General features: G+C 39.6%; 1 protein-coding gene across 1 annotated transcript in view; it reads right to left on the reverse strand.

Annotated features, from left to right (window-relative positions):
- LOC126162206 (deubiquitinase OTUD6B) overlaps nucleotides 1-15,326 on the reverse strand; it is a 53,225-nt gene extending 37,899 nt beyond the window's left edge. The window contains exons 1-3 of the mRNA XM_049918550.1: nucleotides 15,060-15,326; nucleotides 13,383-13,525; nucleotides 13,000-13,304 (exon numbers count right to left, since the gene is read on the reverse strand). Of these exons, the coding sequence (XP_049774507.1) occupies nucleotides 13,000-13,304; nucleotides 13,383-13,525; nucleotides 15,060-15,135 (524 nt within the window). The 5' untranslated portion in view covers nucleotides 15,136-15,326. The remainder of the gene's footprint in view (nucleotides 1-12,999; nucleotides 13,305-13,382; nucleotides 13,526-15,059) is intronic.
- Between the last annotated feature and the right edge of the window lie 3,132 nt (nucleotides 15,327-18,458).

Consider the following 18,458-nt stretch of genomic DNA (forward strand, 5'->3'; position numbering starts at 1 on the left):
AGTTATCATATTTGCTAAGAGGCAGTTTAATCTTTTTGCAGCCACCATGGGTCCTCTACACAATATCTTGTGTCTGTGCGCCTTTCTCTAGGTGCTTAATAGGTAGTCCAGCTGTTGTGTGAACCGTTGCATGTGAATTCTAATAGGAGAGCCTCCTACTAGCGTTACTGGTGCACTTCCTCATACTATTAGGTGGCGTGATTGTTATATAAATGGCAAGCAGCAGGTGCCATCTCAGTGTTATGTATATTGCTACAGCAAGATACAGCCACACCATTCTGTTTATCATGTTTATAGGTGGCTTCCTACAGACAACTTTATAATGTTGAGGTTGACTATAATATTGCTACACTCACAGCTATCTCTCAACAATTATTCTGTGGTCCCACAGTTCTGTGTGGTATTAAATATGATTTTGTGTTGACTAAAATGGATGGTGGGTGATCAAAACTGAGCTACTACTGCTGTTGTTCATAAAGTAAAAAATATGACAGTCATGCTGTTTCCTTTCACCCAGTTTCCCTCCTCTTATTTTTTCTTTTCTTTCTGATTTTCTTTGCCTATTGAGCAGCAGCAGTCTCAAGCAGAAGCTTGACATTACATACGCTTTTCATACCTTATTTTGCCTATTATTCCTTTAAATATTTTGTACATGACAAATGTGGAACCTTTATCAAAGTTACTTTATTCTTGCCTAATACCCACTAACCAATTACTACACACTGAAGTGTTATTCTTTTTTTAATTTAATTCTATTTTATTTGAAAGCTCATTGGGAGGACTATCCTCTTGGTATCCCATAATTAACTGAATGTTAACACCTGCTGCAAGTCCACCATAGGCAACAGATATTTAAAAGGATTGGTCAAACCAGTTCAGTGAAATTCTCATGAGGGTGTAGAGAAATAACCTTTGACATTTGCAGCCCCTGTGTATGTGGGCAAGCCTAATATGGCTGAGGTGCAACAAGTGCCTTAGAGTTGCTTGCCAACAACTGTTTTACTCGATCAACAAATTTTGAGGTTAAGCAATTTTTAATACAGGTTCTCGCAGACACAAAATGTTCTAAGATCATAATGAATGCAAAATTGGATGATGCTTTCTCACTGCTGTAGCAGTAATAAACTGACATATAATTTTCTTGCTGCTGAAGATGGGACATTTCTTACTTAAGGATCCTATTCTAAAATTAGAAGGAATTTCTATTGGCAGGAGTCATATCTAGATACTTCAAATGTTTATTTAGAGTAGAGAAGAACCTTTTCATTGCATCTTAGTAAATTGTAACTAACCTAATTACTGTTCTATTGATGGATCTGCAACACAAAAGCACTCCTCAGATATATGAAGCGAAGTGTTTTCGAGGTCACCTGGAGCATTTGGAACTACTCAAGTAGAAGTATTAATAGTAAATCAAGGATGTATCCAACAGTTATAACTTTCAGCTAGAGCTGTACGCTGTTTGAGGAGGGATGGTGATTTTGAAGTGAGGCAGATCACTGGAAATCTGTTCAGGAACAATGGTAAACTAAAGTCTGGAAAATGTGAACATCAAACAGACTGGGACAATATGGACACAGACTGCCATGTTTGGAAACTATTCCTGGCCATCTATGATAGGACATGTGATCAAAAGCCACTAATCACTCTTGCCATTATTTCTGTCGTTTCTTTATTCAGACGAGACCGAGCTGACCTCATTCCAGGCCTCTCTACACCACAAAAAAAATCTGAGAAGGTACCAGAAATCAAACCCAGGTCATCTTGCACCAAAGGCAGTGACACTAGCCATTCAGCTGTGGATGTGATCACTGGTGATTATTTAATGTCAAAACTGTATCCTTACTTTTTCCTCAGGGCTGAGGTTCTCATCTAACCTTAAAATTACCATTCATTTCCCATATACAGAATTGCTGCTCATCCCATGTACAGAATTGCCGCCTAGATGTTTTCTGACCCTTCTGCACAACAAGTTTACCAGAAACAATACTTTTCCAGGAAATGCATCATTTTGGGTGTGATTTGTTGTGCAAAAATGCTGAGAAATGTGACACTGGTGCATAAACCTGTTACTTTTATTCAAAGTTAACATGGATTGAAGGTGAGTCAATTATAGTGAGAAAACAAAATTTTGAAAATGAAAGCAGTAAGTTCCTAAAACTCAAGGGGAGAAATATGTTAGGCAGAGGTATCCAACAGTTATAACTTTCAGCTAGAGCTGTATGCTTTTGGTGGAGGAAACACTACAAATTGTAATGTCACATACCCCATGCAAGTCTGTGTTCATTTGTTCATTCACACATTAATTCATTCACTGTTTTCTAGAAATCCCTACAAGAATGAGAACCCCAGGTATTTGGAATAAGTCTACATGTACATTAACAATGCACTATCAATACATTGCCTACTGTTATTCATGCTTATGCTGGCTAAATTTAATTGAGTAAATTAGGAATAAAGCTGTTGCTTTGAAAATGCTACTACCTTCTCAGTTATATTAAATGGCAGTTCTTTATCTCCTATTGGTGGCTTAATGTTTACTTGATTACATTTTTTTATCTGTAAAAACACGAGTTTTGTTTGCAGTACACTACTACTTTCAACACAGCTTTACAATGAACATTGTTACTTGGAATGAAGCTAACAGAACTATTCACTCCACGAATCTACATGTCCAAATGATGTTAAAAAGAATCCAGTGCTCTAAGTTCTCCTCTCAACTGTGGAATAATGAATTCCACTAATAATGATAGGGATTGCTGAAAACTGCAATATCACACATCAGCTTTGACCCATAATGTCATCAAGATGGCCGATACCCCTACTTAAAGCTTAGACAATATGTGGCCACCATGACATCTCACATACACGCCAGAATACAAAAACACAAAAATAAATTAATTGCAGAAACAACAATGAACTACTGGAATAAGCACATGAATCGGAGGGTTTTGGGCAGGGACAAACTAAATACACAACAATATTAATAATCAAGATGTACCACAACGAACACTAATGGAAAAATCAAACAAGTGAAAACCTCAGCAACAAACAAAAAAAGAAATAGATATCAGAAACTTCACTTGCCTATATAGTTCAAATGACATCCACAATATCACAGATCAATAAAAATATAGTACCAGAAAATTCACTTGACCTATATATCTAAAAAAAAATGAAGTCCTTAATACCAACAAACCACAACTAGTAGAACTAAGTATTCTCAAAGTCTAATCAGACCAAAAAGCTACAACACGCTCCACAATACCCACAACTATAAACTACTAAATAACAACTTCAACTACCAACTCAAACCATAAAAAACCTATTTCAACATAAATTTAGCTACCCATATCTCAAAATTACATACATCAACAAACCTGCTACCTTTCTTACAATAAAAATCAAATTCATACCTTTGTAAATATAAAACAAAATAAATACAGAACATATTAAGACAAATCTAATTTCTCCCTACCACAATACCTTAAACCACATCAAATAATCCCCCTCCCCCATGAAGTTAACCAACAACATTCGGGTTGCCAACAAGCTTCAAAAGACACTGAAAAGGACAATTTTCTGGCAAACTCTTCCTCCAAAACACTCATTAAGGTGATACTATAGAGCAGAAGGGCACCACATCTCTTACCCTACAACAGACTTCACAGCCCCACAATAACCCTCTATAGTATTGGTACAAGCCATCACTGCGTAATCTTCCAACTCTACACTATGGTTCACCTATAAATGTCAATATCCCCTGTCCTAACTCCCAGTTTGAAGAACAAGAATCTACAACACTAGTCAAACCCTCTACAATATACTCTTCAATTAACTAAAGCAAAAATTGTTTTGTGCTCCTTTCCTCCACCCTAAAGACCACATGAGAATTCTCACGTCTGGTAATAACAACCACCTCCTCCCCCCCCCCCCTCCCCACACCACTCACTCCCACGTTCCCACTGAACGATCACCCTTCCCACACCCTTCCTCAATGCAGACTCATCATTCTCTACCCTACTTCCCTCAAAGTCCACTCTACAGTTTATGAACTCCAAACACACCTCACAACTAAAAGAAAATCAATCAAACAAACATCTATCACTGACACTTGTTTCATGAGAACAATACACCACAAATAAGTTAACACAACAATACCCCACATGGCTAACCGGAACCAGGAACCCAAACTGATAAGACCTCCAAATATTGCTGCTATGGCACTGCCACAAGTACTCGTCCCTGGTTTGAAGGGCAGCAACTTTCATCAACAGATATTTGTGTAATGGGCATTAGGCTGTGGTTCAAGGCACGGCTCTCTGTCTAACACACTGTCTTCCAATGCCAGCTTTAACAAATCAGTAAGTTGTTGATGACTCAAATGGGCTCAGCAAGCCAAACTGTTTATATGCATCCACACAATGGTCAGTTCAGTACATCACCAGATTGCTACCCAAGATCACAGAGTCGCACTGATGTATGCTGTGGAATTTGCAGTATAGAGGAGCGTCAGCTGTGTTGTGTGTGCACATGTTAATTACCATCACAATGAAGCTGTCACATGGCTTTCTTCACCAGCCACCACAGGCGTTGAAATCAATGACAAATTGCCATTACATGGTTTAGAGATGGACAAGTTTTTTCTTTTGAATAGACTGCATATCACCAAACTATTTACTATAGTCTCTGGCAGAGAATTCCAGTCCATACGGAATAAAATGAAAAGACAGTTCACACTCATGAATACTAATTTCCATGCACCTCAGGCTAGCCAGATTGGTCAATGACGACTAACTCAGTATGATAACAATAGTGATCCCAACAAAATCTGTAGCCCTATCCTGTATCATCTATACTGTTCGCTTCCATAGGTTAGCCTAGGCAGTGACATGATTTTCAGTTCGGTAGCTGTTTTGCATGCTACTGTGGCCTCTTAATGATCTGTTTGCCTGCTCATTGCTCATCAATTGTACCGAGAGATGGTGAGGTGTTGGTAAGGCCGTTCATTTGGTTTGGTCTGCTTTGATTGCACAAATGATCCGTTATTCTTGAAATATTAAGTGATTTTTAGTTTTGGTTTTAGTAATTAGGTTTTACTGAAGAGTCACTGGGATACATCAGAGTAGAAAGTGAGTTCATAAATGTTATTATACACACATGGAAACGCATTCTCAGTGGCCAGGAAATTTTAGAAGTCACTGTTTTTCTTTCACTCCATCAGGTCCTGTGAATCGCTAGTGTGGGATGCTTTCTCATAAAATCCGACAACAATGTTCTCTGCACCACGGAAATTCGTCCTACCTGGCATGGAATGGAAAGTCTGTGGCACCTTGCTCACACAACCAAATGTAAACAACATATAAACTTTAATTCATGTTGTCCAAACAGTTCCTTTTGATTATGTCTGGTAAATTTAAAACAAAACCAGTACGTCTGGCCTTCCTCAGAATAACAACCTGTGTTAAAAATTGTAGTCCTTAATTTTTTGTGTGCCATTACACCCATTGAATTAAAAGTCAAAAGGCTAAAAGAAGCATAGGGGCTTCAATGAAAGAAAGACTACAGCAGAGATGCCAATGTGCAAGTGAATTTGCATAGGCTTATGTCTTGTCAAAGTGTGCACTTTGTGCTGCTAAAAGATAGGAATAAGAATATTTAACACAAAAAATGAAAAAATAAAATGGAGGGTAAGAGAATAAAAATGCTGAATATCCAGAAAGACCTTAACAACTTCTCCTGTATAATCTGAAACATACCATGCATTCCTTTACAACACTAGTAAGCTATACAACTTGTCACTTAGTACAACTATGAACATTTTGCCCATAAGGTGTTATTAAGAAATTTTACATTATGTATCTTACACGAATTTGCTCAAATGTTATTACAAACCTTAAACAACATGTGCAAATGTAGTTTAAACAATAAACACAAAAGTTAAAACACTGCTACATCTCAAAACATTTTAAAATAGTAGGTACTAGATGCTAATGCCACCATTTAGTAGACCTTGGAAGCAAATGAATAAAGCACTAGTCATCACGTGCTGTTCACAAATTGCAGCTCCCAGGTTTGGTCTACCGGCTACAAATTTCAACACAGGTTGTTATTCTGAGGAAGGCCAGACATACTGGTCAAAACTAGTCAATAATAAAATGTCTTACTGCATCCTGGTTGCTGGTTTTGTTTCACGCAATGACAATATGTGAGGCCATTTTAGTGTTTAGTCTTGTTTCCTTCTGCCATTTCCACTGATATCTTACACGACCAACACGATTCACTGTAAACACATTTTTCAAAAACAATAATGAAAAACTAAAAGCAGACTTGATCTGATAGGTTTCTGCATCACAGGAGGAAAGTCTCTGGAAAGCGTTAACCAAGGAAGATATAAGGGACCAGAAACCTTCCAATTTTTATGGCAGTTGCGTATTGAGGAGAACTCTGTGACAATGGCAGACAACCTGCTGCACACGTTGTGGAATGGTTGTCTGCCACCGCCACTGAAAGTCATAATAGCGTCAACGACGGAGATGGCTCAGGATCAGGTTGCCGACAGAATTGTGGACACTATGCCCAGATTAGTACGTTGGTCACTACATAGCACATTGACGACACAGAGTAATCCAGTTCCTTCAATAATGTTCTCTGCCTCACTAGTGCATCAATTGCAATGTGTCACAGCCTAGTGTCAACACTGGTCACAAGAGCAGATTACAACAATCTAGTGGCTAACATTGAGACCCTTACAAAGAGGATCAATGAGTTACCATCCCAGCAAGACAGCAGCATCAACAGATGCCAGTATGCAGGAGATCTGGGAATCGTTCCTCTACTACTTTGTTGACATATGGATGAGAACATCACACTCATTGCTGGTAGTACAGGAGATTTGGGGACCAGGCACACAAGCGCACATCGCCCTGTGTGTGCTAACAGCGCCTTTTTGTCAGCGACGAGAAGTCAGGCTACAAATATCTCATTGGATACCGAATCAAATTTGTGCATCCTTCCTCGGAGATGGCTACATTGTTGTATGCCAGCAACACTCTTCCGCCTGTTTCCCATGAACAACTTCAATACCGCCCTGCAGCACCCAGTGGCAATAACTAGACCAGGAGCTACACCATACTTTCATATGGGATTTCATGATTGTGGACGTCACTGAGCCCATCATCAGTGCTCATCTGTCATCATATTACCACTCACTACTGGATATGACAAATGTGTGATTGGTTGAAGGTATAAACAGCATGGCGATGTCTGGCTTCTGTCTCTGCACAGCAGACTGCATGACTACTATAACAATTCCCAGGTTTGACAACCTCCAGGAGCACCAAAAGAGGTATGTCACGACAGTATTTGTCTCATCAAGACCACAAATGGCCTGTCAGTGTCCTGTCAACCACGACATCTGGCTCCAGATCAATTAGCGATTGTCAAAGCAGAATTTGACGTCATGCAGACAGAGGGAATTATGCTTCCACCCGGTAGTCCGAGGTCCTCCCCTTTACATCTCATGCAACAGAAAAACGATGCAAGACATTAGAGTGGAGATTACCAAGCCCTAAATGTTCAAATTGGATTCCTGTTCCTATAATGGAAGATTACAACTATGCATTACATGGCCTGACAATTTTTAGTGTGCTGGACTGTGCTAAGTTGCATACTCAGAGACCCACAGCAGAGGAAGACGTTCCCCAAACACGGCAATCATTACCGTATTTTGTTTGTTTGAGTGCCTGTATATGATGCTCGAGATGCGAAAGGCATAAACTTGGCAGCAAATTATAGATGCGGCACTGCAAGGACCAACCTTCTGTTTCTCATATTTAAACGATACCCCATCTTCTTGTCAAACATAGAACAAGATGAGCAATATGTGATACAAGTTTTGGAACTGCTAAATAAATACAGCATAGTGCTAAAAACAGCCAAGTGCATTTTTGGACAGCCACAAACCGACTCTTTAGGACACAGAATATCATCTGAAGGCTCACTTCCTGTGCCTGGGAAAGTATACACCATTCTGTAGATTGCAAGCCCACTTATTGCTTGGGAGTTAAGGCTTTTTCTCAGAATTCTAAATTTCTACTGCTGACATTTGCCACACTAAGCAGTATTACAAGAACCTATCACAGCACTCGGCGGCCTGAAAATCAATGGGACTTTACCAATCCACTGGATTGACATCATTTTTGGCTTTTGATGCAGAACCTTTGGCTTTCTTCTCCCATACACTCTCACTCTCAACATTTCAGCAGAACTGGAGAGCTTACCTTACAATATGTCAGATGATAAAATACTTCCACCCACAACTGGAATCAACGGTGTTCACAATTTTTATTGACCATAAACCAGTAATGTACACATTTTGGCAAAATAACAACTGCTGACCTTGCCAACACTTCCAACTCTTTATACATAGCACAAATCAGCGCAAACATTATGCATGTATCGCGTATTTACAACAGGGCGTATGTCTGTCTCACATCTATAGCATTTCAAACAGTTCCAACACCATGGATTTCACCTGGCTAGCTGAGGCACAGAAATCTGACAAAGAGCTTTGACACGTCTCAGTGACTAATCGACAGTGTTGAAATTGAAATTAGTGGATGTACAGGCACCAAAATATACTATGACTTCTCAACTGGTAAATCAAGGTCATTCTTACTGGTAGCGCTTTGCATGCCCACCTTTGACAACCTACTCAACTTAAGGCATCCGGGCTTCAGGTCAACAGTTTGCCTACTCTCTCACCAACTCGTGTGGCTGAGTATAGATAAAGGACATTGGAAATAGATCCACACCATGATGAATGCCAATGGAGTAAGATCAACCACCACATATTCTCACCAGCTGGGAACTTTCTAATGTCAAATACACAATTTGCACATCCAAATTGGACATGTTCTCCCAGCTAACAATGTTCTCAGCCACAGTGCATCACAAGACCATCAATTACTACTCAGTCAGCAACAGTAACACTGAGCGCAGGCATTGCTCACTCAAGGCATTCAGATTGGATGTCAGCACCAACAACATTGCTGGGCCTCCAACAACATATAAACCCGATTTAGACACTTCAGGTACAAAACTAGTTTAAGCCAAAGCCTTGCACCTACCTGGAGAGTTTGTAGAAGCACAAACCCATCACAATCATTACGTCCCAATACCAGCAACTTCACACTAAAATTGAGAGAACACATAAACCGACTCAGCCCACACCAAGTTTCAAGGGATGGCACCCGTATCACCTGTGTGCATCAAGCACTACAGACATGCACTCACATCATGCTCCACACAACCAGAATCAGGTCTTCACAAGACACTGGCCTCCACAAGATGTTACAGCAAAAGATATACTGGTCCATTGAGAGTAAAAACAGTGTATGTTCCACAGAATGAGTGACCACTTCACACTCAGTGACCAAACCCATCTATACCAACACCTGCACCAGCACCATCACCACCACCATCTGTTGCAGAACTGCTGTTGACATACCAATATCTGGATGGAGAGTACACTTCCCATAACGCTATTAGGATGGTACTCCACTTCCTCCTAGGGGCTGACGTAGTGAATGAACCACATTTCACTCAGTGCAGTGTCAGTTGTGTTGTGCACACGCGGAGTGTGTTAATTACCATTATGATGCAGCTGTCAAACGCCTCCCTGCATCAGCTGCCTGAGGTGCCGAGATTGACAGCAAATTAACTCCTAGCCATCATTGAGATTTTATGGAGTTCTTTTGTGTATTTTTTCCAAACTATCATTAAATAGTTTTGAACTGAAGGATATGTTTTGCCTTTTGAGTAGATTGTGTATCACCAAGCTATTTACTACAGTTTCCAGCAAGGAATTCCAGTGCTTAAGGAACATAATGCAAAGAGTGTTCAAACCTACGAATATTCAATTTGAAGCACCTCGAGCCAGACAACAGATTGGTTGACAATGATTAATTCAGTACAATTATTGGCCCTAAGGCCCACAACTTAATTACTCTTCTTTTTTGTAGAAATTGTTTTTTGTGCTCCTGAATTTCTATGGTGTCTGCACATCCTTGCATAGTAATTATTAAATCCTGCTAAAAGCACAGTGTCAGAGAAATATATTTATGGTATACCAGTCTTAGTGTGCAATCCGCTAGTGCTAATTTATCAGTCTTGCCCAGGAGACAACTGCTCGTGTTTGTTAAGGTGGGTGTCAATGAATTTTTTTTTTCTGTAGTTCCTATGTACATTTGCCTCCTTTGATATTGTCCAGCATTTCATATCTACTTTTTCCTCTTCCCTTTTCCCCTCCATTCCTTCCTTCAATAAACAGACCCTCCTCAAACAATGTCCATTCCAGTTCCATTTTCTCTTTCTGATGACTTTCAGCATGTTTCTTTCTTCACCAACTCTCCTTAATACTTCTTCATTCCTTACTCTGTCTTCCCATTTCACTTTTTCCATTCTTCCCCAATCCACATCTCTAGTGCCTCCAATCTTCTTTCATCTTCCTTCCTCGGTGTCCAGGTCTCCGCACCATATAGTGCATTCAGAAATGAAAAGACTGGCTATGGACAGACAAAAGTGGATGAGGCTTAACCTAAGACAAGACCTGCCATAAGGCAGAATACCATACTACCACTACCACTACCACTACCACTACCACTACTACTACTACTACTACGTACATTTGGCCACAAGTGCAAGGGATTTTATATACTACCACTATGGCAAGTGGCAGGTGTGGGTCCTTTGCAGCATTCAAAAATTCACATGCACCTCTTGTTGACTTACTGTGTTTTCTGAGTAGTTTCCTGTCAGTTTTCACAAATGGAAGGAAAATTTCCGTTCAGTTGGTTCTTTTTTATTAGAAGCAATAAAGCTTTTAAGAGGTAGTGCTATATTTATCTCTGTGAGAGAAGCCACTTGTTCTGAAGGCCAGTCTTAAATGATCGAGCTCATCTTTGAAGCACAGTGGGTCATAAAATCTTTCAGCCTGGTTCATCAATGTTTAGATCATTCCTCTATTCTGCTTGGAATGATGATTGGAATTTCTGTGAAGGTATCTGTCCACAGGAGTGGGCCTCCTATAGTTTGTGTCCTTAAGTTCCATTAGGTTTTCTACTCCAAAAATGAAATTCGACCTCCCTCCTCTTTTTTCCATAGTGAACTTTATATTTGAATTATTATTATTATTCAGGAGATTTAGAAATTCAAAGGGTTCTTTTTCCCTATGAGGCCGCGTAATGAAAGTATCACATAATGACTAGTAAATTTATTCGTAAGACCCATATCAAGCGCTACACAACAAACACAAATTTCACACCATGGATAAACAAATTTCAAATGATGCACTAATAACTCCCAAAACTGAAAAGAAATCAGTAACCAATTAATGACATTAACATAACTCACTGATACGCCAGAAAAAGCAAACTCTGCAAACACTAGGTAATGCACAGCATTAAGTACAATGCCACACTATCAAACATTTTAAAAATACAAACATCCCACACTATCACCATATATTCCAACATTCCCTCTGCTAACAATTCATTTTAAAAGACTCCACAATGACATCACACAACACAAGACAGTTACATCACAAGCCACAGCCAACATGGCATACTGCAATTTTCAGCTGATCCTGCTGACATGGCGAAGAGGCTGTTATGTATACCTGGCAGGGTAGGGATATAAATCACTCCAGAATTTTGTGAAAAGCAACTTTCCATGCTAGCAGGAAAAATACACATCATCAAATGGCTCCCGTTTTAATGAAGGCAGTTTATCTTCCATGTAAAAATATTGACTCCAGGTATTTGTTTTCACACTACAGTGAAGCAAAGTGTTGATGGACCAGCAGTGTCAGGTCCCGAAAGATAAATTAGAAATTACAACAATGCATTGTTTTGAAAAACTTTCAACAGTGACTGGATGTGGAGTTATATTTGTTCCACTGATGACAACTTTGTAGGTTGAATGTGCATTTCTTTTTCCCAAAAATGGAAATAAATGTGATTTGTGATGTCATAAATGTAATGTAACTGATAAATTTCAACGTAACACTGAACATAATAAAATAAGACAAAAATATAGAACGTACTTGAGACATAAGCTGTCACAAAATAACACCAAAATTTGCAAAAAATTAAAACTAAAGTCAGCAAAACATAAAATGCAAAAACAGCAATATAATAAAACTATTTTTCCTACCAATAATTATAAGGTATACTGTCATGGACAATAAAGCAGAAAATCTGCACCACTGTGTGGAGAAGTCTTGATTTCTGAGAAACTACTGAACGTTCTCAAGAGAGTTGCTAAGCAGTGCATGGAAGTTAAGTCCATCAGTACTTGCAGCAATTCTAATCCATTTCCTAATAATTACATGAGCAAAGTAGGTGAAACTTAATAGTGCTGTCAGTCTTAGCCTTCATAAACTGTAAATTTCCCATTATTACCACTATAAACAATAAAAAAAACTTTATACCATACCATTATTCTCCTCTTTTTAGAAGCTCTCATTGATAGCAATACTAGCCATTGGTGTAGGACCACTAGTTGAAAATACTGGAGCAAAACCAGGTTTTTATAATAGCTAGTGAGAAAATTGGCGCAAAAAAAAAAAAAGTGATGTGTAACACAGGTCTACTGCTGATAATCAAGTCTTCAGGGATTGAGTGTGATACAATAGGGCAAGGTTGGGGAAGTTGGCCATGTATTTTTCCAAAGGAAGTATCTTAGCATTGACCCCAATTTTCTTTTTAGGTCAGATGGGAGCTTGCATTCTGATTCTCCCCCGCCCTCCCGCCCAAAAAAGGCTTGCATACAGTCAAAAATATTATAAAAAATTACCCTGTGTTGTGCCATGCTTCCAAAGATAAGTTACAAATAGATAATCAGTAAAGTGGTCTCACCAATCTCCATGTTAATCAAATTATGTCAGAAGGGTTATGCCTTCAACATTTTGCATGAAGACATTACAGTAGTACTTACCAGTTGCCATCAGACGGTATTTCATGTAACATCAATTTCTTCTCTTTCAGAATTTGTTTTATCTTCTGCATTTCTATGTTTCTAGCTCCATGTACATTTTCTGTCTCCTGTATTGCTATTAATCTCTCTCTTTCCTTCTCTTTTGTTGCTTTTTTCTCTCTCCTTTTTTGTGCTTTTGTTATACGTTTCTGTAGATTTGGTCCACCATAATTTTCTTCTTCCTCCTCCACCTCTTCCATTACTTTTTCTTCGGGTTGTTTGTCATCTAAATGCAACTTTTCCATATCTGTTGACATCCCATTAACCTATGAAAATAAATAAGCCACTGTTACATGAATTGAACATGTGTTGCATGAAATGTTGAACATTAGCACATTCTTAACCTCTGTAATTCCTCTTAGTTTATCCAATTCCTCATTCTGTTTTTTCTCTAATTCCATCTCCAATGCAGCGATTTCCTCCATCACTTCTTTCTTCTTCTTCTTGTCACCTTTTGTTGCTGTCTTCTTAAGTGCTTGAATTTTACCTGGAAAAAAGAAAGTAGATTTCATCATTATACCAGCAGAAAAGGTGTATCAATAGCCCTACATAGTAAAATATCTAGTTAAAAAACATTGTCAATATTACCCAGAATTGTGATTGCTTCTATATGAATTTTAGTAAAAAGTTTTGTGTACAACAATGACACAAAAATGTAAAAAGTATAAATTACAAAAAAAAAACTGTAAAACCTCAAACGTATGCTGCCTATCTCTTACTGAGAGAAAATAATGGCATGGTAATCTCAAAACTGGAATAATGTTCACAAGAGAACAATGATCAATTATAATGTGATATGCTGAGTGTAACATACCATAAAGACCATTCCCTACAATAGAAATTCATGAACTGCCAGGCAGTGTATCAGAAAACCCTAATCTAACCAGAGCGAATCAAGGAGCCACAACATCATTAGTCAATAATTTGCTTGTGTTATGGATCATGTCATTCACAATATTGACCAGGTTGGCAGAACATTAAACCACAAAATCTGCTTTGTAGGCATGCTACATGTCACCGTTCGCCCCAATAGCTGACTGGTCAGCGTGATGGATTGCCATCCTACGGGCCCAGGTTTGATTCCCAGCTGGGTCGGGGACTTCCTCTGCTCAGGGACTGGTTGTCTTCATCATCATTTCATCCCCATCTGGTACACAGATTGCCCAATGTGGCGTCAAATGTAATAAGACCTGCACCAAGGCGGCCGGATCTACCTCGTAAGGGGCCTTCTGGCCAATGATGCCAAACGCTAATTTCCATTTTACCATTCTTGTGAACTGATCTCCTTCCAACCCAATTTGCAATGGTGCACTACAAAAGGGCTCCTAATACCCATTCCTTTCCTAGATAACAGAACTACATGACTTTTTTCTGTTGAATGAATGTACCAAATGGTGTGAGACACTCAAAGGGTGAGAGCACAGAAGCTGTTACCAGTTACAACAATGTCACATGTGCTACAGTATCCCAATAACATTTTAATCTGTTGAGTACTAAATGCCAGCTCTCACTGTGGTGCGCTCTCTATGTTAAAATGCAAGTCCCCCTGTAACTTGTCTGGAAAGTTACTTGAAACGCTGGAGGAATGCAATAACACCACACCTAGGTAAAAATAACCAAAATCAATCTTCAGTTGACATCATTTTGACCTTATATGACATGCTCTGATATTATGCCAATTACAAATGCCCAACAGCACAAAATAAAACAAACAAATCAAATTATCCTAAGTATCCTTAGCTACCAAAATACATTTGATTCAACTCATGTCTAAGATCTGGAATGTGTGCCATATCCTGGTCACAAGGTTCTAATTTAAAACTTGTAGGCATGGATTTGCTGTTCGGTCATAGTTAATAAAAATCTGATCATATGATGTGCGCCCACCTTGGTTAATTAAAGAATCTACCCCAAATTTTATCCAAGAGTGAGCTTTCCAGGGACATGCAAAACATTACACTAAAAACTCATGTTTGTGGAACTTCTTAATTCAATATATGTTTCTTTGATACGGTAATTACTTTGCAGTTCCTTCTTCTCTTTTCGGTGTTTCGTTAATAGAGTCTCTTCATCCATGAATACCGTGTCATCTGCCATAGTCACTTTCTACTGTTCTCCTACAAAAGAAAAAAATCACGTACAATAGCGAGGGCAAACCAGGTCTGTTGTCAGTTTCACAGAAAAGTCATATCCTCATTAAATATTTCTAGTATCTGAAGTAGCCACTTGTCACATGAACACCTCCTGGATCCTCCTGTAACTTCAATGTCAACAATCCAAAGATCCTTAGTTGTAAACGCGTGTGTGGCATGTGGTCTAGTGTACTGTCTACTTAACCCGGCACGCGATCAAATTTGTGTTTTTCCAATCCGCCGTTTGCTATCCACGGATTTGTCAACCGAGTGCGCAGATGTGCCAATAAGATTTGTCGAATTTAACCTCCCTTTTGAAGCAAATTGCGCGAAGTATTTTGGAATGATAGGAATGACTATCAATGCAGAGTTCTTTACATTCACCTTTCTTTCCTTCCTCGGGATTTGGACATACGCCATCTACCTCATTTACAAAGTAGCTTTCTAAATGGTTATTCTGTTATGCACTTCCTTAATTACAAATAATAAAAAACTTGAGGTACGAATATATGACTGATACATGTCACCAGTATAAACTACTCACTGAGAGATTGTACCGTAATAATAAGAAAACATAAAATCATACAAAAGCCGTGTACGTACATTGTGTCTCTCTACAGTTAAGTCAAACATAATTAAGTGTTTAAACATCACATTTAATACTAGGCCACTCATTTTATCGATGTTAAAAGAGGAATCTTTGCTTTAAGGTGCGTACTTCATACTCATTAGTCCAACCAAGGCCAACGAACGACAGAGACTGGATTCTGCCGAACTTTGGTCTCTGATGCATTGGCGTTCGGCTTCTCATCCACACCAAACGAAGGGCTTGGGGAGGAATTCGGCCATGTGGAATCGCAGATGGCTCTGCTAACTCCCCAACGTTGCTCCTGTTTCGTTATGTTTGTAAATTAGTGGTTTAATTACAATTTCACCCTCGACATTTAAAGGGTAGAAGAGGCTTTAGCACCCGTCGGGTGTGCAGCATTTACAGGTAGAAACAATGCTGGTGGACGACATCTCTTTTAAAAAGTAAGGAGCTGTGTGATGGGACAACATTAATGTCTGCCTTAAAGCTGAATTGGAATATGAACTATTTCATAACTTCTTTCCTAATTAAAGCTCCAGATTTCGAATTATTACTGAATTGTGTAGGTCCTAAAATTTCCAAATATGACATTTCTTTTAAAAGAGCTGTGCATGCAGAAGAAAGTTCATTGTCATTCCCAATTTTGTTTGTTTCTCTGTGTCACTCGCGGCGAAAAGATATCAATAAATACACCATTTTCTTCTCCACATCCTGCTTGTCACTTTCTACTTGCTGACATATTTCCCCCAAAGCGTCCAGTCTTTTCACTTCGGTTTTATAATCGTAGTTCTTAGGGCCCCATAAACATTCCCATTCACGATGAATCTCGTATCAACTTTAATGCACTCTCCATATTCCACTGTATACTCCAGTATTTTTAAACAAAATAAATACACACCCATAGTGAGAGCAGGCATAGCCTGCAGGGGAAACAGCGACTGTTGAAACTAATTTTTGAAGTACATCCGCAAGTCGCACTCAGTGTATTTTATTGACTTGTTTCGCACTTTAATCCAACCACTGTATTTTAAACTGTAAATTCCAGAGGTTCTGATGATGCTCTACGAGGTGCATTCAAGTTCTAAGGCCTCCGATTTTTTTTCTAATTAACTACTCACCCGAAATCGATGAAACTGGTGTTACTTCTCGACGTAATCGCCCTGCAGACGTACACATTTTTCACAACGCTGACGCCATGATTCCATGGCAGCGGCGAAGGCTTCTTTAGGAGTCTGTTTTGACCACTGGAAAATCGCTGAGGCAATAGCAGCACGGCTGGTGAATGTGCGGCCACGGAGAGTGTCTTTCATTGTTGGAAAAAGCCAAAAGTCACTAGGAGCCAGGTCAGGTGAGTAGGGAGCATGAGGAATCACTTCAAAGTTGTTATCACGAAGAAACTGTTGCGTAACGTTAGCTCGATGTGCGGGTGCGTTGTCTTGGTGAAACAGCACACGCACAGCCCTTCCAAGACGTTTTTGTTGCAGTGCAGGAAGGAATTTGTTCTTCAAAACATTTTCGTATGATGCACCTGTTACCGTAGTGCCCTTTGGAACGCAATGGGTAAGGATTACGCCCTCGCTGTCCCCGAACATGGACACCATCATTTTTTCAGCACTGGCGGTTACCCGAAATTTTTTTGGTGGCGGTGAATCTGTGTGCTTCCATTGAGCTGACTGGCGCCTTGTTTCTGGATTGAAAAATGGCATCCACGTCTCATCTATTGTCACAACCGACGAAAAGAAAGTCCCATTCATGCTGTCGTTGCGCGTCAACATTGCTTGGCAACATGCCACACGGGCAGCCATGTGGTCGTCCGTCAGCATTCGTGGCACCCACCTGGATGACACTTTTCGCATTTTCAGGTCGTCATGTAGGATTGTGTGCACAGAACCCACAGAAATGCCAACTCTGGAGGCGATCTGTTCAACAGTCATTCGGCGATGCCCCAAAACAATTCTCTCCACTTTCTCGATCATGTCGTCAGACCGGCTTGTGCGAGCCCGAGGGTGTTTCGGATTGTTGTCACACGATGTTCTGCCTTCATTAAACTGTCGCACCAACGAACGCACTTTCGACACATCCATAACTCCATCACCACATGTCTCCTTCAACTGTCGATGAATTTCAATGGGTTTCACAATTGGTTTAACAATTGGTTTAAATACTTAATACATACATACATAAGATTTCTCTCCTAACAAAGTGCTTGCTGTAACCGCGTAGTCCCATTGAATTACGTTACCATCTGCACAGTGTTTAGTTTGCGAAGTATGTGGACGCGACCCATCGTCCATTATTGTCAGAGTTCGCACTCAGCTGTTCAATACGAGGCCACAGTGTCCGTGTCGTACATTTACAGTAGCTTTCACTGCACAAATACGTGAAGATCGTATTGAGCGATGTGATCCTTTGTGAAATCTTCGACGCGGTGACAACAGATTTCCATAGTAGTGGCCCGAGGAATTTGTTTCACCTCGTCACTCTGACTTATTCAGTGGCGAGACCAGTCGTACATCCGACATCCATAGACAAGGTAGAGAACAGAAGAGAAAATTCATGTTACTCTAGATATTGCCTTTTTTAGTTTACCACGCACACACCCAAGCATTGTTTTAACACATGACACTTAACACTTTGCAGCCAGGTACGTTTTTGCGCTGTGTTTTTGAGAGTCTTTCATACATTTACATTACACAAAG

The sequence above is a fragment of the Schistocerca cancellata genome, chromosome 2 (assembly GCF_023864275.1).
Source record: "Schistocerca cancellata isolate TAMUIC-IGC-003103 chromosome 2, iqSchCanc2.1, whole genome shotgun sequence".
In the NCBI taxonomy this organism is placed as follows: domain Eukaryota; kingdom Metazoa; phylum Arthropoda; class Insecta; order Orthoptera; family Acrididae; genus Schistocerca; species Schistocerca cancellata.